The sequence below is a fragment of the Setaria viridis genome, chromosome 9, assembly GCF_005286985.2.
Source record: "Setaria viridis chromosome 9, Setaria_viridis_v4.0, whole genome shotgun sequence".
NCBI classification, from domain to species: Eukaryota; Viridiplantae; Streptophyta; class Magnoliopsida; order Poales; family Poaceae; genus Setaria; species Setaria viridis.
In genome coordinates, this window is record NC_048271.2 from 13,828,479 (window position 1) to 13,852,295 (window position 23,817).

General features: G+C 44.4%; 4 protein-coding genes across 4 annotated transcripts; 2 read left to right on the plus strand and 2 right to left on the minus strand.

Moving 5' to 3' along the window:
• The first annotated feature begins 1,490 nt into the window (after window positions 1-1,490).
• Window positions 1,491-5,136, plus strand: LOC117839362 (uncharacterized protein At2g34460, chloroplastic). The gene is made up of 4 exons (XM_034719674.2): window positions 1,491-1,911; window positions 2,006-2,122; window positions 3,684-3,956; window positions 4,751-5,136. The coding sequence occupies exons 1-4, from the start codon at window positions 1,543-1,545 to the stop codon at window positions 4,913-4,915; spliced, it is 924 nt and encodes a 307-aa protein (XP_034575565.1). The 5' UTR covers window positions 1,491-1,542; the 3' UTR covers window positions 4,916-5,136.
• Window positions 5,137-10,476: 5,340 nt separating this feature from the next.
• LOC117837695 (protein RESPONSE TO LOW SULFUR 2) lies at window positions 10,477-11,571 on the plus strand. Its single transcript, XM_034717426.2, has one exon. It carries the CDS (start codon window positions 11,043-11,045, stop codon window positions 11,364-11,366), a length of 324 nt encoding a protein of 107 aa, XP_034573317.1. The 5' UTR covers window positions 10,477-11,042; the 3' UTR covers window positions 11,367-11,571.
• Window positions 11,572-13,425: 1,854 nt separating this feature from the next.
• On the minus strand, window positions 13,426-17,936 carry LOC117837694 (probable plastid-lipid-associated protein 10, chloroplastic). The gene is made up of 8 exons (XM_072291208.1): window positions 17,767-17,936; window positions 17,587-17,691; window positions 17,334-17,474; window positions 16,803-16,898; window positions 16,004-16,084; window positions 15,307-15,393; window positions 14,850-14,905; window positions 13,426-14,771 (listed from the first exon to the last, which is right to left on the minus strand). Exons 1-8 carry the CDS (start codon window positions 17,932-17,934, stop codon window positions 14,657-14,659), a joined length of 849 nt encoding a protein of 282 aa, XP_072147309.1. The 5' UTR covers window positions 17,935-17,936; the 3' UTR covers window positions 13,426-14,656.
• A 519-nt stretch (window positions 17,937-18,455) lies between these two features.
• On the minus strand, window positions 18,456-21,759 carry LOC140221503 (uncharacterized). Its single transcript, XM_072291206.1, has 3 exons — window positions 21,592-21,759; window positions 19,401-20,767; window positions 18,456-18,832 (listed from the first exon to the last, which is right to left on the minus strand). Exon 2 carries the CDS (start codon window positions 20,708-20,710, stop codon window positions 20,279-20,281), a length of 432 nt encoding a protein of 143 aa, XP_072147307.1. The 5' UTR covers window positions 20,711-20,767; window positions 21,592-21,759; the 3' UTR covers window positions 18,456-18,832; window positions 19,401-20,278.
• Between the last annotated feature and the right edge of the window lie 2,058 nt (window positions 21,760-23,817).

Below are 23,817 nucleotides of genomic sequence, written 5' to 3' on the forward strand. Positions count from 1 at the left end.
TGTTCTTTGATGTTTCTCCTAACAAGTGGTGGCTTACAGCCAAAGTTTAGGATGAAAGATGCAAAAAGAATGGATGGAATCTTAGCCATTCATGGTCCCTTGAATGGTTCAGATGCAGGGACTGCTTATCTTACACTAGCAGTAACAACTGCACTGGATCCAGGTCTGGCGCGCGCAGCAAGGGTCACAACGCGGCTGACGACCTAAGCAAACGGGGTCGCAACCGCCGACGCTCGTGTGCCTTGCCTTCCAGCCGATCCAGCTTCGATTCGGTCGCCAAGCGTGCAGCTCTAGCCATCGCAGCAGCAGCAGCAGGGGGTGGGTGATCCTAGCAAATTTAAGTATCCGGTTGAATAAGAGCTGTGTCAAAATATAATATAATTTTAAGCTAAAAATAGATACTAAGTTAGATTGTAAATAGATAGAGTTAGTCCATTACCACCTCTTACCCGACGAATAAGCAGTGTTCTCGCATATCTCAATGCTGCTCGATCCCACTTATTTTGGTTTGGTCAGTTTTTTTTCCCTAAAAACTCAGCCGGGCAATTTTGCCACGCTCTGATTCTGCTGGGTCCCTTCCTCTCCGGTGGCGGAGAAGAACCGGGGGAATCGACGCGCGGATGTACATAGGGTAGGTAGCTTTCAATCTACATCTGGGGTTTGCTCGTCGTCATTGTCGACGGTTTCCGGGAGTGGCGGCCGTGTGGGAGCTACTTCGCCGGCGAATAAAGATCCTCTCTGGTGACGGCGGTGGTTGCTGCGCGTCTTCTCCGGTGAGGTCTTCTTCGTGAGGTCTGTAAGCCTCTCTTTTGTTGCGAAAGGTAAACGAATCCCCTCTTTCGCTGCGATGCAAGCTTTTTTCAGGTTGCTGGCGTGGGCGGTGACCGTGGATGTATTTTCCGACCTGTGGTCTGATGGCAGCTGGAGCGGATTGCTTCCTCTTCCATTTCGTGCTGTGGGGATGGCTGATACATGTTCAGCGGAATCGAAGCACCGGGGATGGTCCAAGGTGCGGGCTCTTGCAGCGGTTTCCAAGTTCTTGGGGTCCTTCGGCATGGCGGAAGGAGGATTTGGCCGGACTTCAGTCTGATGGGGTTGGCGGCGTGACAGACGATGGCAGAGACATCGCCCTTGTTTACTTCAGTTGCAAAATTGGTATTTTGCCATAAATGCGACACTGTAGCGTTTCGTTTGTATTTGTGAATTATTGTCCAAATATTGACTGATTAGGCTCAAAAGATTCGTCTCGCAAAGTACAACAAAACTGTGCAATTAGTTTTTAATTTCATCTACATTTAATACTCCATGCATGTACCGCAAGTTTGATGTGATGGAGAATCTTCTTTTTGCATAGTGTCAAAGTTGGGAGTTTGGAGGGAAGTAAACAAGGGCGCTCGTCGGGTGTATTCGTCAATATCTTTTGTACCGGGGTGTTTCCTGAAAAAGGCAGGGGTGTACTGCACGCATATTTAGTTATCCCTTTCGCAAAATTTGTTTGCCACGCTCTATACGTTCACGAGCAAACTGGCACAGTGGCACGGCATGGCCTACTGGAAACATCTCAAACCAAGCAGCAGCCACGCGGCCACGCCACACAGGAAACTCATGGCCAGGGCTGTCTGCGTCGTCACCGCTCGCCCCCACCTCCCCCTGCCTCCGGCTCTCGCCCTCCCTGCCGCCGCAAAAAAGCCTCTCTTCCGCTGCAGGGCCTCATCCACCATGGACGCGGCTTCGGCGAGCTTGCCGGACGCCGAGAAGAAGACTACAACCGTCTTTGTCGCCGGCTCGACGGGGCGCACCGGCAAGCGCATCGTGGAGAAGCTGCTGGCGAGGGGCTTCGGCGTTGTCGCCGGCACAACGGACGTGGGCAGGGCCGGCGGCAGCCTGCCCCAGGACCCCAACCTTCAGCTCGTGAGTTTGAGCTGATGCGCTTCTTATGTTATTGCCCTTGTTAAATTGGTCAGTGGTGGTGGTGTGAATTTTGAGGGCGTGTTGGAATTGGAAGGTCAGGGCTGACGTTACGGAGTCTGCTGACAAGCTGGTGGAAGTGGTGCGAGGCGTGGACGCCGTCGTCTGTGCAACGGGATTCCGGCGGTCCTTTGACCCTTTTGCTCCGTGGAAGGTTTGTATATATCTGGCTAATTTATAGAAGGTGGCAGCTGAATCTTTTTTGTCCATTGCTCTGATTAGATCTTTTTAGGTGATATGTGATTCAAATTTTGAAATGATAAGGGAGAGTTCTTGCCTGAATGTCCCGGTTGAAATGTTTGTGCCTGTCAACTGTTGAAAAAAATTAAAAACTTTCAATGTTGGTTGGCCGGTGCATACTGACTGCAAGTGAACCTGAACAAAATTAGTTTGTATTAGCTATTCACATTTTGGGAGCTATGCTTTCGTCACTTAATTTAAACAAGCAGAGAGTAGTGAAAACGAAATTATAGTTTTGCAAATGGTGTGCATCAAATTCTCCAACCTAAGTTTGAAAAGAGTACTATATTGGACTGTTGGCATGATACCTGTCTTTCTATTCCTGGTGGGTTTAGGTTTAGTATCTGGACAGTTCACGTCTGACCCTGGTTCTGTAATAAGAATTCAACCGAAGGTTCGATTCATTTTGTAAGGGCAATTTAAGCGTTTTGGTGCAGAGGATGATCTAAGTTTGGTGCAGAGGATGATCTAAGTTCGCATGTACCCCTCTAATTTTGCCTCAGCACCAGGTTTCTGGTTCTTGCGCTGATTTCTATTCATGGTGTAAACATCCAAAACCTATCTTTATTATCAGCAATTGACTATATGGTGACTGTGGATTAAATTAACATGGGTAAGCCAACAATGGTTTTGTGTAATTGAGCTGATTTTGTCCAGTGGTTCAGTTATCTATTTGTTTGAGCATGCTCATAAAAGGAAAAGGTACATCCGTTACCCTGAACAATCTATTTTATCGGTTTGACCTTCTGAGTAAAACTTAGGCTTAATTTACTCCCTCAAAATATTTCAATTGGTTCAACCTACCACCTAATGAGATTTTTCTTTTTTTTTCTCTGCGTGCAAGTTTAGTTTACGTTCGAATTTTGTGGGTGATAAAGGACATATGATATCCCAAGTTAGCAAAATACTTTGAGAATTTTTCATCATTATTTTTCATGCAGTTTTACATCTCTAAGGCTAAGTTAATATTCAGATGCTCCTGTCCTATGAAAATATGAAAATTATTAATGTTTTTTAACATAAGTCATGAACTAATGATGTACATAAACTTGTAAAATTTGAACATGTAAAATTTGAACTTAAAGCTCAACTTGTACATGAAAAAAGAAGACATCCCATTATGAAAGGCAATTGGACCAACTGAAATAGTTCAAGGAAGCAAATAGAGTCCAATTTTTTTTCAAGGGGCTAAGCAAAAAAAGTAGGTCATTCAAGGTAGTAAAATAAACTTTTTCCTTCATGAAAGGACGTCATGGAGTGGTTTTATTAAATTTAATAACATTGGTAAATGCTCATAATTTTTGGTAAATTCCTTTTGATGTTTCTTGATTTGGTATATTTAAAGAAAAATCAGTCTATGGACTAGCAAATAGAACTTTAAAGCTCCAATGATATTAAGAGTGAATTACTGAATGCAGATGGATATATTCCTTTTGTTTCACAAATGACAACAACGTTAAATTCCGAGGTTGCAGGTTGACAACTTTGGCACAGTGAACCTGGTCGAAGCATGCCGAAAGGCAGGCATCACAAGATTTGTACTTGTCAGTTCCATTTTAGTTAATGGGGCCGCCATGGGTCAACTTCTGAATCCGGCCTACATTGTGCTCAATCTACTTGGCTTAACACTGGTTGCAAAGCTACAAGCAGAGAAACACATCAGGAAATCAGGAATAAATTACACCATTGTAAGGCCTGGCGGGCTGACAGACCAACCATCAACTGGGAATATAGTTATGGAGCCTGAGGTAAAAGCCTTAACCTATTTGTCTGATGCTATTACTAATCCTAGCTTTCAAGTTAAGTGGGCAATTGGCAGTTACTTAATTAGTTTCTGTGATATAGTCAGTGGGATTTTTAGCAAAAAGAAAAGATACAGAAGGATTGTCGCTGCAAACACTGGCACCATATGCACGACCTATAACCCATATTTGGCCTAAAGTGCGGCCTGCCAAATCATGTTACTAGGATGTGCATTCCATAGGGGGAAAAAATAATGATGAAAGTCAATAGACGTCATTACCAGCTTTGATCAATCATTCAATCTTATGGAAATACTCCCTCCATCCCGAAATAATATAGTTACTTTTACGCTTGTCCTAAGTCAAATATTTCTAAAAATAATTTAGTTCATACAGAAAAAGTTACATGCTATGGTAGTTGGTTTCACGATGAATCTTCTAACATCATTTTTGCTATTCATAGTCAAACCTAAATATTCTAGGATGGAAGAACTATATATTTGATATTTTCCTTACGGTTTTTATGTCTAAATTGCACGATCGAAACACTACTTTGGTCACATTTTTTCCATTTATTTCTTTCCCTTTTCTGGAGGGAGTTCGTACACATAAGAAAAATGCTCATCTTCTATGCATATTAGAAATAATGGGTTGTCTGATGAACTATTTGAAGTTAATACAAATGCGTCTTAGTGGCCTCCGGTATCTTTATTGTTTTCTCATCTTACTTTAGATTATCAGGAAATACTCCTTTTTCACTGGTATTGCTCCATGCTATTATTGTTTTTGCCAATTTGCAGGACACTCTTTATTCCGGATCCATATCAAGGGATCAGGTTGCTGAAGTAGCTGTGGGAGCATTATTGTGTACAGAGTCTTCCTACAAAGTTGTCGAGATTGTTGCCCGGGCTGATGCTCCAAATCGCCCTCTGGAGGACATGTTTGCTGCAATTAAGCAAAATTGACAGTTCCATCACATTGGTTACATAGGCAGACGCGCCCGAATTATGAGGATTGTATCAGCTATGCAGAAAGCGAATGTGTCCTTAGAATGAAGGATACTGCCAAGTGTTTTAGTTTGCTTTACAACAAATGAGCATTGTAGACCAGATTATAATCCATATGTATTTGACATGCGGTAAAATGAGGTGTTTATAAAATATATGCTGATGTTAGTTATCGTTCAGGATTTTTAAGATCCTGAATATCGGAAATACTCCGACAGGATTGCATTTCTACCAATCTTTGGAGTGGAAGGTCCTAAGTACATTCACTAGACTTTCCATCTTGAGCATTAGTACCGACCGGCCCATGAGCCTAAAGGCTATTTCCCCTAGAAGGTCATCAGCACATTAGCATTTGTAACACCAACATTGGTACGGATTTGTGTTACAAACTTGTGCTAATGCACATCAGCCTATATAGCCCTTCTTCCTCCCAAGCCCGAGGAGCTCTGTTCATAGAGCTTCGGGTCTAGGGGAGGTGCTGCCTAATTTTCTCCAAATTTAAAGTTTTTACTCATCGAAGCGGTTTAAAAGGTTAGCAACTTCATCCTCTCATTCATCCTCTCACTCTTTATAGTTAGCATCTCTTGTTTTTTTCTTTAGAGATAGAGAAATTGTGATTTTTTACATAAAGAGAAAGGATAGATTTTTTTTATTTATACGTCATTTTGCATGCTAATTTTGTTGGTAGTTTGCATGTGTAGAGTGGATTAGTTGAAGCAATGGTATGGATAGAGCTCTAATTAGGGTTTAGGTTTTAGCATCTCTAGTTTTTTTTCTTTAGAGATAGATAAATTATGATTTTTGTACAAGAAGAGAAAGAACAGATTTTTAATTCATACATCATTTTGCTTGCATACTCTAATTAATTTATCTATGGTTTTTGTAATTGGTGGAAAGGTTTTTTTCTAGTTTACATGTATAGGTGTAGTGCTTTTAATTATTAGGTGAAGGTATATCTACATATACTGTTAATAATAGTTTTCACGATATAATGCTTTTTTATACTGGATATAATGGAGATGAACCAACAATGGATATACGAAGACCGACGCACCCAACAGTTCGTTGATGTTGTGTATTATTTTCTTGACGTGGCTGAGGTCAACAAGCCGCGATTCGGATTCATATGTTGTCCATATTTTTTTGCAAGAATGTGAAGGATTACTCTTCCAAAAAGATTATTCATGCTCACTTATTTTGTTCGGTTTCATGCCTAACTATATTTATTGGACTAAGCACGGGGAAAGAGGAGTCATAATGGAAGACAATGAAGCAATCCACACTAGGTTCAAGGTGGTGCCTTTGCAAATGATGCTACAATGGGTGAACCTGAAGATGCTGCAAAAGAAGAACCTATTGATGGTCTCTCGGTCGAGTGTTGCGTGATGCCAAGAAAGACTATGATAATGACAAGGAGATTATGAAGTTGCAGCTTATGTTAGAGGACCACAAAACAATGTTGTAACCATACCGCAAATAAGGGTATAAAAAGTTAGGTAACACACTCGAATTGTTGTAATGGAAGGCCGTAAACGGTATAACGAATTGCCCTCAACAACATTTGAAGCAAAACGGGTTGTTTGTCCTCTAGAATTGGATGTACAGAAGATACACATGTCCTAACGTGCATCCTCTTTCCTCTACTGCGGTAAGGAGTACGAGAAATTGGATGCTTGTCTGGTTTACAGTGTATCTCGCTATAAGATCAAGCGAGATGACCTTGGGATGTTGAGAGGCAGCCTCTTAAGAAAAGAGTTCCCACTGAGGTGGTATTTCCTTTTAATACCATATTTAAGGTATTTGTTCAAAAACAAAGCACATATTAAATTGATGCGATGGCACAAAGAAGAAAGTAAGCAAGACGGAATGTTGACAGTTGGTGGTCGTTATTGACCGAATTTCGGCCTCCAAATTCCTAGAAAATGATAAGCATATCAAAAAGCCCATGCATAGTATTAATAAATAATGTATCTCCACGAGTTTTGGTGTCTGTTCGATGTAGGTAACAACTAGACCAAATTTGGACGAATTCTGGCTCAGAGCCAGTTCAGACGGGTCCTCTCCTCCACTTGTGGATGATGGCCTTCTGGAGATTGTGGGGTTTCACCATATTAGAGCATAGGGGAGCTCTACCAAATCTTATCATATCATACCTCGTAACAACTTAGACTTAGATCAAAGCATGTGCTCCCATAAAGTTTTAGGTTCAACAATTTCATACCAATAAACTCAAGCACTAGAAGAGTATCGGGTTGTATTGTATGCAAGGCACTTGCAGAATATCAACGGAGCAACTATTCATCATTTCTAACCTAAAGCATACTTAAGATCTCATGCCCTTGGCATGGGAATTTTTAACAAAGCAAATATTTGTAGTTTTCTAGTTCATACAAGAATGCTGGGCCCCGAGCCTCCGAACAGACGATCCGTGATTCATCATCGTCATCATCCTACAAGATCGCATAGAAGGGTGCTGTCGCGGGCCCTGAGCTGAGCAATTTGTCAGAACGAACACTGTACTCGTGCTAAAGCTTGCGTGATATTTTGCCGGCAACGAGGCCCGCGTCGCATCGGATCGAATCGTTCCGGACAGCGAAATGCAATCTGCCCTATCCGGCCTTTTTGCCAAGCTCTGCCACGAGGCCCATGATGCCATTGCAGTTCCTGATTTAATATCACGCCCACCGCGCGCTAATTAGCATCAAGGCCGACCATTATTTTGCGACCCCCGTGTCTGCGATTCTCCGTGATGGCAAATCATCTCTGCACCCAGAAATGGATCTCGGGCATCGTCATTTGCAGCCGGAACCGGACGGCGATGGCTGGCCCGGCGCCGGCCAACCGTGACGACTGACGTCGGGTCCCGAGACAACCAGAAAGGCTGAGATGGAGGCGCACAGGCACAGCCGCTGTCCCACAGCCATAGGCACAGAGCACAGCAGCAGATGCGAGTGGCGGGAGCTGCAGATCGCCATCGCGCGGGGATCCGAAGGGCTGCGAGCGGCGCGGAACCGACCCTGCCAGCGTCGGAAGAGGCGGGCGGGAAGAGTGGCCGTGAGACGCGGCGGAAAGGGGGTGACGTCACTGTTCGTCTTTTTGACTAACATAAACACACTGCAGACGCCTGGCTACCGCTACTGGACCGAATTACCACCGGGGCCTGGCTACCAAGGGAGCAGTATGTTACCAAGCTCGTATTTCCTTTACTTACAACTAGGAGTGGACAGGGTTTTATCGTAAGAGATCTGACCTACTCGGTTTATATCTTGGCAATTGTTTAAGAGATGTACATCTATCATTTTATATACCATGTACTCTTGAAGACATCTTTTAACCGCAAATTGGAGTAGATGCCAATGATGGGAGTACCCGTGAGGCCGTGACTGATCATGTTCTACTTCACAAGGGGATCTGCGGTTAATGTTGATATATAAGTACTACAGTATGTAACAATGAACTATCCAAATTTATTTTATCGTCATATTCAGCTTTTGGATGAAGTGGTTGATTAATGCCCTTCAATTTAATAGACGTAGAGTAGAGAGAGGTAAGTTTATATGAGCGAGATGTAAGGTTGGACTACGGTGGTCTACGGTGGTGTCCATACCCCGACATCATGACTTTTTTTTATGGACAGATTAGGATCGTGCCCGTACCCGTGCGTTGCTACGGGCTCATATCCCATCAGATAAACACGAAACTATCATGGATTATATTCACAAAGAAGGTAGTATTTTAATTGCATTGTCCACAATTATAGTAATTCATGATCGTGTTCACGATTTAACAAAAAATATATATTCTCACTTTTCTTTGTTTGAGACTTCACCAACACCAACACCAGCTTCCACTGCTTTCCCGCGTATACGACGACGTGTCGGTATCCATCTCCATCTCTATCTCCATCGGCAGCAGCCCTCCCGCAGAGCGCCGCCGCGGCCACACCACCAGCAACGGATGGCGACGCCCGTGCAGATCAGCAGGGGAGCTGCGTCACTGCCCTTGCCCGCAGTCGGCTGCTCCCACATGTCGGGGATACATTCCCAATACCCGCAAGGAAGGAAGAAGTCAGACTCCTACTAGGATTCCCCTGTAATCCTACTAGGATTCCCCTGTAATCCTACTAGGACTCATCCCGTGTAATCCCACTAGGACTCCTCCTTGTAATCCGACTAGTACTCTATCCCCTGGAGTATATAAAGGAGGGCGGTGGTACCTAGCTCGGCAGATCACACCTCAACACCCAAGCGCAGGGCACAATATACAAACACTCCTAAACAGGACGTAGGGTATTACGCTACTCTAACGGCCCGAACCTATCTAAATCCGTGTCTCGTGTCCTCGCTTTTACATGCAAGTTCCAGATCCGGCGATCTCCCGCTACACATTCTGCTACCTCGGGTACCTCTTGGTAGACGGCTGGTATAAAACACCGACACTACAGCACCCACGCTCCCCCTGCCACTCCAAAGCGTCCTGCCCCTGTGATGTTGCTGCTCTAGATCTGGGGAGGAAAGGCGGCGGCGCAGCACATTCACAATGGGAGTCGAGATGGTCTATGGTCTACTGGTTTGTGGACCAAGAGGACATCAATCTACGGTATCAGTACACCGGGTCTATGAGCCATTGATTTGGATATCTATGGCTTCAAGATCATCTTCTTGCTCTGGCCGTTAATGGTGGAGGCGAGGGAGGGGATGGCGGCGGCGATGGCATACGCGTATGCGCTAGGGATCCCTCGCAGGCTGTTGTGCTGAGATGAGGGTGCGCGTCTTTGCATCGATCGTAGGACCACATATGGCGGAGGGACGGCTCGGAGGCAACCCTGAGGATCGACGGCGGAACGCGTTGGGTGCGGAGGGGTGGACAGCCTACGGAAGGCCTCGGTACTGCGATGGTTGGTTGCCGTCCCAGGTTTTTTAGCTGTAGAGATAAGCTAAGACTTGCTGATGCACTAACCCATGGCCGGGACCTCTGTTTTAGTCGTTCATGACTCATGAGATTAGAGGAAAGACACCATGGCACGCTTTCGTTGCTGGGTGAGCAACTACGTCGATCGAGGAAGATGGAATGTGTGGGTTTCCCCTTCCTGTCATGCTTCTAAGAATAGTACTAGCAGGTAGCAGCCATACTTCTTGCTCGCTCGCTTGCATCCGTCAGCTTTCGCGCTCCAGTGTCAAAACCATCGCTGTATTGCGTAGAACCCAGCCGGCTGATCGCTCACAACCGCTCTTTTAAGATAAAAATAGCAACTAAATCGGAGAATAAGACCGACGGCCCCAAAATATTGTGTACGAAAAGTATTGATATCCTTCTCTACACCATACATAACCTATACTCCTGAATAAATATTTGGTATGGTCATTATTGTCGTCCTTTCCCCAATTAACAAAGTAAGCTCGTGAATAACGCGAACAATTTCGCCATCGTCTACAAATTACATCCGAAAAGGAAATTCAGCCAATTACTTTTCAACTGGACTAGTCCAAGTCTAGAAGAAAGTCCAGTTCCTTAATTTCCAACTTGACTGCACACATGTGTTCTCACAGTACATGAATAAAAGTAAACGTCAATTTATGCAACTGAGCAACTCCTTCATGGTGCTCTGCTCGTGGACTATTCCATTCGTCTCTCGGAACCATCGTTTCAACGAAACAAAGACGTGCGTGGTGAATTCAGAGACCGTTCCATCACCCAGCGTTTTGCCTCGCTGTTCGGCCGGTCGCGCTCACCGATTCACATCTCGAAATGAATCTAGACACCAAAAGGTCAAGACGCGGATCGGGGAGAGACGTGGGGGCAAAGTATCGGTGACGAACGATGACGTCACCATGTATGTAGCATCGCTGATCGCTGTGCCCGTACACCGACACCTCCGCCCCTGGATTGGTTCATTGAACCTGGACACCTTCGTGTCGTCATTCACTGGTCGTCTCTCTGCTTTGCCTTTGCGGCTTCCCGCCTATATAAAGAGAGATCCAAGGTTCAGGCCAAACCAAGCCTGAAACTCTGGAAGCCTTGAAGAATAATCTTTAAGCATATACTAGTAACGTTGTGCATTGTCGTGCCCAACACATACACAGCCATGATGACGAGGAAGGCGACCGTGGACGCCAGGGAGGCGGAGGAGATCAGGCGGAGGAACGCCGAGCTCGAGAGGGCGGTGGCGGAGGCGGCGGCGAGGGAGGAGCGGCTGCGGCGGGAGCTGGAGGCGGCGCTGGCGCGGCTGGCCGTGGCCGAGGAGGGCGAGGAGAGGCTGTGCGTGCAGCTGGGCGAGCTGGAGGCCGAGGCCGTGACGCAGGCCGTCGAGTACCGGGAGCACGTCAGGGCGCTCTCCGAGCGGCTCGCCTTCGCCGACGGTGTGCTCAGGAACTCCGGGATCGCCGCCGGCGTCGGGAGCAGTGGTTGATCCAGCGACATGACCGGTACAGCAGCATCGCTCGGCGAACTCTGGTTGCTCGTGACGGATCTCGTGTAAGTTGTAAATGTTTTTCTTTTCCCGAATCACGTTGATTCGTGTGCGACGATGTATGTAGACTGTGTGGGGTTGTAAAATTAGCTTGAGATGATATTAAAGAGATCAGCCGTTACTGGTTGTTCTGGTTGGCTGGTTTCATCATTATAAAATGGGATCAGATCTTTCAAAAAAAAAAAAAATGGGATCAGGGCTTTGCCCTCTGTTTCTAATTAAAATAGGATCAGGCTTTAATAGCCGCCAACTCATGTGCCAATGGAGAAGTGATATCATATAACTAGTTGGACAGCCAAGAATTCCCAACATCAGCAAGATGCCTAGGATGTTAGGCAAAAACTTCTATGTAAGGTAGAAAGACTGGCAGATCTCCCACTTTCTTGATTTCATCAGTTGGCTTTATTGCGGTGAAACTAGTCTCTAGAACAAGCAACAATTCAGTTGGCTTTATTGCCACGACTGGATCAGAGTTCTTCGCAGAAGTACGAGCAGGGCCGCCGGATTTTTCCGAGAAAGTTGGAGCACACGGCTGACAAAGCAAGCGAGCTCTTTCTAGAGAGAACTCGAACAAACTTTATTGCTTTCTACTAAAGCAGGTAAATAAAGCCGCTGAAATTGGGATGACCATGACAACAAACCAACTGAATGTACCAAACTTTTTTCACTTTAAACACGACGTAAAATGCAAAACATATATATTTAGTGCATACCCCAATCCCCACTGTACCATCATCTTTTTTGTTAAGTAGACCACTGTAACATCATGGATCACGAGATTGTAAAAGCACGTTTGCATCAATCAATTCTCCCGAAACGATCTGGCAATATTGATGTAAACGATAGCAGAACGATTGGACCAAACGATACGAGGTTGATGTACTTGGCTGGGTTAAAGGATAACAAAGACCAGGTCACTGGAGGCGAAAATCCTACACGCTCCACACAGCACACATGTGACATTTCTTGAAGACTTCTCATCCGTGTGTTTTCATACATTTTGATGGAAAACGACTACACCAGCTGCCACATCAAGCATTAAGCAAGAGAATAACGGAACCATGGACCAATATCAGCACAGCATAAGGACAGCCTGGGCAGACAGATCTGGACCCAGAGCAAGCCGAGCTTGACGCTCACTTTTGAGCCGCAGAGTCCACACCCAGCTCAGCCCAGCCCGATCAAGGACAGAGAGTATGTCTTCATGTACTTATGCATATGGTCTATTATAACAGATATTAAAAACTTAAAATATAGTATTTCCTCGGTATATAAATAAATTATTGCTTCATAAGTGTATATAACTCTTCAACCCTACACCTTTTTCATAAAAAAAGGTTTTCTTAGTGTACTGGTTCAAGCTGAACAAAATTAAACTACACAAGTACGTAAAAGCGAAGGAATGGGGTAAGCATTTCATGTTTTCAGGCCTGGGGGTTCAATCAACTCAGCTCTTCAAAGATTCAATCAGTCATGACCCAGGTCTGCTCGTCACAGAATGTGATGATGATAATTGATAACCAGAACAAATATAACATAATAAATTAGGGTGAAATCTTATCTTCATCTAAAAAACTTGAATTACTGAAATTTGAACATGAATTTTTTTTCGATTGTAGAACTCACAAAGACAAAGCTTCATATTTTACCAAAAAACGTCAATATTTAATTTTAAACAGCAAGGTTATATTACTGGACTATAGCAACATATATCTTGTTAATCAAAACCCCACCCCTGCATGCAAGTTCATTCGACATGTAGTGAGAAAAAAATATACTATTTTCAACAAGCTGTGTGGTTTTACCTTCTTTTTATTCATGTGCAGGGTACTAACCTAACAATTAGAGATTTCGAGATACCAGAGTCAAATATAATACATATACATAATAAGAAAAGTGAATTAAATCAAGCAAAGGAGTGACATGCCAACTGCATTTGATAATGGCAAGAACGCAGATACTAGAAGAAAGAATATCAACTGAATCAGGAAACAATATCTCAATAGAAAGCTGGCAATATGTAAGGATTATCTATTAACTTAATTGTCATCTAGTCCCAGAAAACTACTTCAAAGTTCACCAAACACTTAGCACTTGATGTTCAGCTAACAGAGTTTACATTTGAACATGTATTTCTGAAAATAAATTAAATAATAACAATGGTGCGTGTAAGATAGTGGCATAAAACCCCAAACTGCCGCCAAGGTCTCTAATAGATTCAAATATATACTTTGTTTCAGTTATTATACATATGGTCTAATTGGATTGCGAGAAAAGAGAAAATCTTCCTGTCCCCCAGCTATCAAAGAAAGTCATGAAACTGGTTAGTAAAAATCTTGAATAGGACTTATGCATGTCATAAAGAAAAATTTGTCCATCACTCTAAAAGTTTTGGCAGAGTAAAAAGCCAATTCAAAGGCTGCAAATTCTTTCTGGGGTCTGGGATTTTTTAGTGTAGCTAAGTCCCAAAGGGGGCCCCAGCAACTTTGGTGTAGAATCGAAAAGCAAGTCTGAGATCCCACCACAACCAAAACCATGTGGTGTAGGGATGGCCACATGAACCTCACAAGGGAAGCATGAGACTGCCATAACAAAATTGTCGCAATCAAGCATAAGGAAATAATATCCTAACATTGGGAAAAGAATATTCCCCTAGTATTATTGGCACAACGAAACAAAATTGTGACCTAAGGCTTTTCCTGAGAAGATGTGACCTATTGTAAATCCTAAAATAAAAATTGACCAACTATACCAACTATACTTACTTTATCCTACGACACACAGCAGACTCTGAACTCTGAAGTAGGAGCAACGTGGTTTAATAGCATGTAAATCCCAAAGCCTGGTGTGCTACAGCAGTGAAGCATGATGGGATAAGTCTTTGTGCTGTTGGGTCTTTGTGGCTTCAGCACATGGTCTTCGAGACAAGGAACATTTGTTTTACTGATCGAGATGTTAAATTCGTAGGTACAATTCCAGTAATCATACAACAGTTAAATGAAGAATGGAACTATTCAGGAAGCTTTTTATATCCACTATCCTGCTACGTATTCACCATGACTGGTGTGTAAAAAACATGTTTAAAATCAAAGTAGACCATTGCAATCTCTTAAAATACTAGAATGAGGTGATTGCCAATTTTTCATGAAAGGTACATATACCTCTTGTAAGTGGGCAAGCTCACAGCTGGCATCCCGTCAGATGGTATACTCTTGGTTATCAGAAAACCTTCATAAAAGAGGTTGCGCTCTTGTGAAAATAAATACTCCCCCACCACCAACCGAACGACCCAACAGCATATCACGGTCAAGGTAAGAAAGATAATATAATCCTCCAGGTGATCGTCTGACATTCAATTCAGTTTGGTAAATACAAAAGGCAGGGAACATGAAATGAAGAAAAATAATTAGCATGGAAAATTACCTTTCAGGACCACTAACAGGAACTTGAGCTCGAAAGGTTTTAAGGAACTGCAATATCTGCATGAACAAGTCCGATATAAAATAAATAAAAGAAAGGCCCGTATTTTGAAAAAAATTTGGATTGCTACATTAAAACCTGAAACACTTGTCCAATAGTGGATGATAGAGAACTACAGCAAAGTAACAGACACAGCAAAAGTTTATCCTAAATATTACTAACTTTCAATTTTCATTTTTTTTTTGGCAGCAGACAACAAAAATGATGACGTGCAGCATGCTGCAGGAACCAGCAGCTCTCAATACTACAGAATTCAGAACTGTATAATGGAAACCAATGACACCTAGATATACCTGTAATTTTCAATGACCAAGAATGAGAAACCAATATACCAGTCAAATCAAGGGTAATACACAAGTTAACAGTCACTTATTCGATATAACCTGACAGGCTGGCCTACCTGAAGGCTCAAAAATGACCGAGGAAGTATAGCAGGAGCTATTAGTGCTTGCAGCTGCTCGCTAATCTTGATATTTTCAACAGAAACCTGTGAAACAAGGGATCATAGTTCAAATTAGCAACTAACACTAAAATACCAAGGTTACAAAGGAAAAAGAAGATAGATTTTTCTTTTCTGGAACAAAAGAGGGCAGGATCTCTCTTCTATTCAAGAAGGCTGAAGAGTTGAAACAATGAGTTTGGGTCAGGAGACAAGTGCCAAAAGTTTAGGCATCGCAGTACAGGGAAAACAATAGCCATATCAAAGGTCAGCATTTGCTCAAAAACCCTGAAAGTCTTAATTAGTTAATTGTCAAAGAAAACAAGAGACTAAAGCAAACAAAGCAAAAAAAATAATGCAAGAATGTCCCAATATTGCAAATGACTTGTGTGCATCATCTAATCAGTCTCAGTCTACCAGTGATTCGTTGTCTGGTAATACAGCATCATCTTGCATGTGAATTAAATCATGGAGAGTGCTAACTGGTAATGTAACCCAACTATTGATACAACGCTACCTAGCAAGCCAGTACCCCATGACTCAGGCCTATTTTTTAACATTGCAGACTAAATGCCTCGCTATGTAAATGCCAACTCTTTCCATTGCAACTTTTTAAATCAGATAATCATAATTAGATGTTTTCGAAAAGGAATATTACCTCCTCAAATTGAAGAAAGATGTTGCGCTTAGACAGGATAACAAATTTTGCAGAGACCATCAGTGTTGCACCTTCTTGGTCCTATAGAGATTTATAAAAGAATCAAACATGTAAGAAAATTGAAAAGATGAGGGTAAAAGAATAAAAGTAAAACTTAAATGTATAGGAAGGCCACTCTCCTATGTTATAATAAACATTAAATATTCAAGGTGTACTCGAATAAACAAGCAGCATGTCCAGTTGGTCAGCTCAATAAGAAATCTCAGTTAACAAGGGAACCACCCTTTTGCAATTGTCTGTGCACAGTGAATAACATTCATATGACACAAAATTGCAACCGTTGCAATTCCAGCTACAGCTCTGGACTCATTCCCAATTAACCAAATGCAGGTGTAATAATGACTTACAATTCCAAGTTCTTGATCTATGTGAAGAGGCACAATACCCATATACTCCCTCTGTCCCACAAGGATTGTTCGTTTAGAAAATTGTAGACAAGATAGCAGCAATGCTAAAAATCCAAAGTACCCCTGATAACTTTTCCTAATCGAATGGATTACCGAGTAGAATTAATTATGCATGCACGCTTGCAGTAATTGTCGAACCAACCTTCCTTATTTAGCAAGTCTGGCTAGGGCGTCGATGGTGGGAGTAATTAAATGATCGATTCGTTAACTGGGTCAAAAGGTATTATGAGGGCATTTGTTGGATGGTCTAAAAGTTATATAAACACTTTTTGTGGGATAAGTTTTGGAGGCTAAACGAACAGTCATTTTGCGATGGAGGGAGTAAGGCTTACCTCTAGCAAGTTCTCAATGCTCCAGCGTACAACATTCCTCACAATTCCACCCTCTGACTGATCTTTGCACTCGAATTTCTGGTAAATTTGTCCCACCTGCATGCATAGATGAAAAAAACACCACCCTGGTCACAGCTCACAAGGCTTCAACGCTTCCCCACAAATTACTCAAAACGATTGCATAAACACACTAGTAATAAACAGTAACGGGCCAAATGCACTATCCACAGAAAGCATCCTGTTGATAATGATATACGAGCAGTGGAAACTCATCATCTCCAATAGCTCAAGTGCTCAACCTGTCGAGAGGCAGTTTAAAGTGAACAGAACAGAACTTAAATATGGCACTTTTCAGAAAAGCATTCCTCAGCACCAAACATTTACAATGTGAAAATTCAAATTCCCAAGGTCTGCAGTTGATCTCAAATGTTAGGCATATCCAATTGATTCGTGAATCGTGATGTCTCTAAGTAGGCATCCCAATTGCGACGAGGACTAAGCGAGATTGATTAATGCACTCGGATCGGATACCTGCAGGAGCGGGAGCCTCTCGGCCGCCTCAAACAGCACGAGCACGTCCGACGCCGACGTGTAGCATAGCCTCCAGGTGCCGTCGAGCGCCGCGAGATCAAGCGGCGCCCCTTCCCCGGCGCCGAGCTCCTCCACGCCCACCTACAAATGACATATCAAATCAATCGAACCCCGCCGCTGTTTCACTAACGGCGCCGCGTTGCGCGAGCGCAGGATGTGTCTCTAGACGGGTTGAGTAGGGAATCGTACGTACGATGGCCTCCTCGATGGCGGCACGCTGGTCGGGCCCCGCCGCGAACCCGCGCCGCGTTTCCTGAACCAAGCGCAGCAGCTCGTGCTTCCTCCGCTCCGTGTCCGCCTGCGAGACTAGAGAGCGTTACAGAGTGTCGGGGTTTTGCCTTGCAAGAGGTGGAGGCGCTCGTGGAGAACGTACGGGGGAGGATGAAGCAGCGAGCGGGGCCGTGGCCGCCGCCGCGGCGGCGACGAGGGGCTGGCGGAGACGGAGACGGGGCTCGCGCAGAGGGCGCGAGCGCAGGAGGGAGGCCGCGGGCGGAGACCGCGCCGGGAGGCGGCGGAGGGAAGAAGGGGCGGCGAGCGCCATTGTTTCCTCGGTTCGACTGGATGAAGCACGAAGCGTGGCGCGGCACCGGCACAGCCTCGGATCGGTTTGGGGCTTTGCCTCCCCTTGCCGTTGGCAACTTGGCATCCATCCCCCTCACCTGCAAGTTCAGTCCGCTTCCTTTCGACGGCCTGGATGTTGTTTCGGCCGCCCGTCGATCGTCGTTGACAGCAACTGCTCAGCGTCCGGCACGTCGCGCAGGGCGACGAGCGAGCAGGCGGCCGGCCGGCCGTGGGCTGTCACGCACTCCATTCCGCCCGAAAGCCGCAAAGCCCATGAAAGGGGCGATAATGGGTAACTGTTAGGGCCTTTTGGAGGCCCCACAAGCACGCAGATGGAATAATCCCGTGCCGAGCCCACCAATATTTCTTGCTCACAATTCGAACATCCGTATACAGGAGCACTCTATATATCACAACGGGCAGAAAACAAGACAGAACAAAAAACCTTTAGAAAGTCGGAAGCTCTTTACCCTGATGATCATTTTCTCAAGGAGCGTAACATGAAATGGCAAATCGGCAATTCCATTAGCCAACAAAAATGTGTTCATATAGACAGACAGATGCGGTGGTGGGTACCAACAAAACTTCATGCGAAAGGAAAGCACCCACTATTATAACAGTTATATTAAGTACAATCATAACAAGCCATGCTTGGGGTGAAAGCAAGTGTATGGAATTGGAATGGATTCTCCCCAGAAGCCTTTGAGAGGCTAGTGAGATTTCTTCAAACTGCAGATGGTAGCTGCTCTTCAAACTGCGTTACAGAATTAAGTTTGTAAACTGCAGCATCTTCGCCTATTTGGATGTTGTAGTTATGGTGCCTCTCAAGCTATTTAGCAAAGTAATAGCACCAAACTTCTCTTACACCGATTTATGTTCTGTACAAAATATAGAACAAATAATTTTCAATCAGGATCCTGAACATCACCAATTAAGTGGAAAAAGAAATGATATCATCTTTAAGGGATGAAACAAGCAGTAAAGGGGTGATGCACTTCAGACCATTTCAACTATCCAGGATGTTAAAACCCTAAACTAGACTGCTGTGCAAAAATTTTAAGGTGCAAATAATCCAAATGTTAATGTTGGCATACTACAACACAATAAGCAAAGAAGAGTACCATTCCTCACTCGGCTAGTCTGAAGAGCAAAAACATCATTTGTTTTACATAGAGCAAAGGGTCTGCCTTGATTTATGGCTTATTATTTCCAGTAACAAAGGTTATGGCGTGATACCAAAAGAAACAAACTTGTTAATACGCAACAATTTCATTGAGACAACATGCTATGTTGACTTCACTTTATATTCAGACGTGTTGCTGGATAATTAAATGTATACAAAAGGAAGATGTTTGTATATCAATAAAGTTGAGCCTAGCACAAAGAGGTGATATTATGACTAATCATATTCTGACACTGCTAAACAATACATGGCTAATAATTTACCTGCAAAGCAGCATGCTCAGCTGAAGCTTAACAGTCTCCACTGCAAGGAATGAGAAGAGCCCCTTGTAACTTGCCACTGATGATAGGAAAGGAATCAGAGATCAGCAGTTCACCTGCAAAAACAAAAGAAAAAAGTCAATTCACAAACAAAATTAAGTTAGCAATATAAATTATAGAATTATATAAAAGAGATAAAAACATTTCCCAAAATGACTAGCACCTGGATGGTCCTGCATACAACAGAAGTTAACGGTAAAGACAAAACAAAACAGAACAGGAGGGAAACAACAGGTGTTAGAAACATAACCTGTAAAAAAGAGTTAAATAACAGATAGAATCAATCTATATGAGAACAAACCGTAAATAATTCAAGCTTGATCAGGAACCTGTCAAGCAAAACACTAGTAACAACAGTACAAAAATTTCAGTCAGCAAAGTCAGTCAGGTTCCTGCAGTCCAGATTACAGAAATCCTTCAAGGATTTACATTGCCGAACAAATTTACACAGCTCAATTATATTAAAGCGCTCAGACAATCAAATATTAGAATAGCATAGAAAAATAGCTGCATGTAAAGTAAAAAAGCAAACAAAATAACTAAATAGGAAGGGGGTAAAAAATAGAAGCAGCGAACGATTGTCTGAAAGTACTACTAATTTAGAATAGGCAGTTCAACCAAAGTTTACGAGTTACAACAAGGTTCCATGAAACTGAATTCATACTACATAGACATTTATTCAGTGCATCTAAGGAGTCTCATATCCCTTCATAAGTCTACAAAGAAGGAAGCTCTTATAGTCCCATCCTGTAATTGAAGGGGAAGGGGGTAGAAAGAACGGAATTAGGTGGCTGGCCAAAGAAAAGTAAGTCTCATTAGCTCTAGCTCAGGTCCATGCCATCTCCAACCTGGCTCGGGATTGGAGACACAGCAGTGTAGGACCTCTCGAAAGGGGAGGGATGCAGCTGTGCACCACGCCTGCGCTTAAAGGAGCAACCTTCACTGCTGTCGACTTCATGCTTCCTGCGGATACCCCTCACTGCCTGCTGCTCCAGTGGAGAGAGCGGAAACAACTGCCCACTCACTCGGCAGAGCGAGTTATGGTTATCATAGAGGATCCTCTGGTTACAGTTTTTGTCGCAGATGTGAGTGGTTCCAGTCAGTTTGCAATGGTACATGTTCCCAAATATGTGCTCATTCTGGCACCTTTTGTCACACTTGTGACTAGGGTTTGACCCTTCTGTGTTAAGAATGGCGGACAAGAAAATCACATTGCTGGGCTCAGCAATCACAGATTTGCCAAATACCTCCATTGAACTGCCGCTAAAAATCTCTTCACAGACCCTTTCAGTTTCTGAGGTCGGAAGTTTCTGCAACCCAAAACAAAAATTGGTTCAGAGTTTTGTTTTGGAGCTATTGCAAATGACCAAATTGTGCTATTTCTTGATGCTACTGCTGAGCCAATTCATCTGGGTAATATGAGGAAAAAGCTATGGCATTATGCATTGGGAATTGTATTGTCAGGAGAACAGAATAACCAACAGTGACATAATCTCGTACTTAACAATAAATTAGAGCAAAATGCAGATTCACGACATTTTCACCCAATTCTGTGTCATAAATCTGTAAAAGTTTTCACTCAGGTGCCTGAGCCTGACACTAATAATATGACATGATCCACTGAATTTAATCGAATTTTGGCCAAATCTGTAAGAGTTTCATGTCACCAAACCGAATCTGAGTTACGGGCAGTACAGCTGGCATTGAACCGTTGAGCGAATATAAAATTCGCCAATTAGCGCAGATACAAACAAAAAAACAAGACCTTGACAAGTCAGCACCCATCCCTTTCAACCGTGTAGGTAAACCAGAAATCTTTTCTACAAAAAAATTAAACAAAGGTGAACCAAAATATCCTAGCTGCCCCACTCCACCTCTGCCTTTATCACTGGAACTTTACCAGATCTGAACGGTAAAAACTAAACAACCCCCCCCCCCCAAACAAAAAAAAACATCTCATCGTCCGCAATAAATCCTCATATGGCAGCGTCTCACGCCAAAATCCGCAACAAACGCAACCGGTACAGATTAACAACAGCTAATCCAAAATCTAAACGGCCCCTCTTCGTTCCTCGAAACCCCAAAAGAGAATTTTCGAGCAAAAGCCTAGAGAGTGGAAGCGACGGCGACTTACCAGCAAGGTCGAAGGCGCAAGCCGGGGCAGGGAAGGGGTGGGGAGAAACAGCAGGGAACGACGCGGGCTTCGCCCTCCCTCTTCTCTCTCCCTCGCGTCTCCTCTCTCTCTCTCTCTCTCCGCCCCGCGTAACACGAACCTCGTAGTCAGCAACAACGGCCGGGAGGGAGGAGGGAGGGGCCCGATTTATAGGATCCGCGGCCCTCCTGAAATGACCAAAATGCCCACACACATGGGCCTAGCCGTCGACACGAAGCTCACTCGCGCGTGCTCGCGTCCGGCGTCCTGCTGGCTGACTCCCTGCACCGGCGGCTCAGATCGGCTCGTCTCGGGCTCACGGCTCAACCGGTGGGCCCGGTCTCCGGAATTATGAAGTCAGGCTACGGGCAGTTTGCTCGTCATTTCGTGGCAACCGCACGTTGGGTTTTGTCCATGGGACCCACTTGTCAGAATCAGTGGAATAGTTTAACAAGAGATGATTGTATCATGGATCATCTTTCCCAGATATTCTTTCGTGACAAGTGATAACTGGCTATCGTCCGAACAAGTTGCCTGCCGTACGTATAAGTCATGGCATCTGCTATGTAGTGGCTCAATGGTGTGGTATCTCGATTTTTCAATAAGGATTAGCGTTGCTTAAATAATTCGAAGCAACACAGAGCCATATTTCGCTTTATAACTTTGGTTTTTTGGTTTACACATAGACAAATAATGCCCAAAGGATTAGAACTTAGAAGCTAAAGACATGCACCCTCCATCCACATATGTAGGTTCCTTTTAGGATTTTTGGAGCAAAAGGAGAAATGAGATTGTGGTGCCCCTTAATTAGTTGTCAATATTTTATAGAGATGCAATTAACATGTCTTTTTAACTAACTAATCATCAAGATAAATTAATGAGCTTTTTGATGAAAATAAATATTAACATTCATAGTGACGGTTAGTACCCCCGGCGAAGAAATTCAAGGCAGTCAAGACACAAAAAGGTCAAGGGCCCAACAGGAGGCGTGCTGAAGACGGTCCAGACGACGCTGCGGCCATCGCCCGACCTCCCTTGGTCGCGAGCCAAGAGCCGTAACTTGCCAGTTCGGCTAGATCGGGGGTGGAGCTCTCGATGGGCCCACAGCACCCCACCCACTCCTTAACCAAAGGGTGACCGGTGCCGTACCGGAAGTATTGAATGCAGGGCATGGCCCTCTTGACTGCCCCACGTTGGAGACATGATTGAGCGAGGGGAGCCGACCTTTAGCCAAGGGGTCCAAGGGTGAGACTACACCCCTCGAAACCACCTAGGATGACCTGTAGAGCGAGGCCACGCGCGGTCGTACGTGCCCACACGCCCCGACGTCATCATCACCCTCGCCGCCAGAGTGAGCCATCAAGATCAAGACTCTGCCCCCACGCGGGACCCGTATGGCCTCGCGGGCAAGGTGGGGACCCAGCACCAGGCGTAACGGCGCGAGGAGGCCGTGAGCATGCCAAGAAGGTCGGGGAAAGCTAGGAGAAGCGGCACGCCCCGTCCAGGCCGCTGACCAAGGCTCATCCACTCATCTCCGATATGGACGTCAGTGGGAGCTTCCGTCCTGTTCACTGCCACGGGGTTGGCAGACGGGACGGAGCACGCCGCGAAGCAGGCCAGGCCTTGCATAAGCGGCCCACGCCGCATAGGAGCCATTGTACGGGGCATACGAAGCCCACGATAAGCCAAGAAGACAGGACAAGAAGGCCCCTCAGTGCAAGGCTGACCGGCCATGCCACAACCCCCGACCTCCGAGGTTGGGGAATCCCTCCATTTCTCAACATTGTCACTTGGTCCCTAGCTTATATAGGGGAAGTGGGCCTTCCTTCTCGCTCTCTCGCATTCCACACATACACCTACACATCGTACGACCGCTTGCTTGCAAGTACCCCGTTGTAAGCCCAGTGCACTTGATCCAAGGAACACGATTCCTGCCGAAACTGGATGTAGGGATCTTCCCGAACCAGTATAAATCCTTGTCTCTTGTGCGCTAGCCATCTGAAGTGAGGAGAGTGCGGTGTACAATTACTAGTCGGCAGTACGAAACACCGACACATAGGCAAATTTTGAATGTTAAAATGCTTACATTTGTAGATGGAGGGAGTACGCAATTTATTATGTAAAACAGTTAATAATAAATTATCATAGTAGTGGATTTCTTTTTGCAATGCACTATTTTATTGAGATGCATTGGGCATTTGAATACAG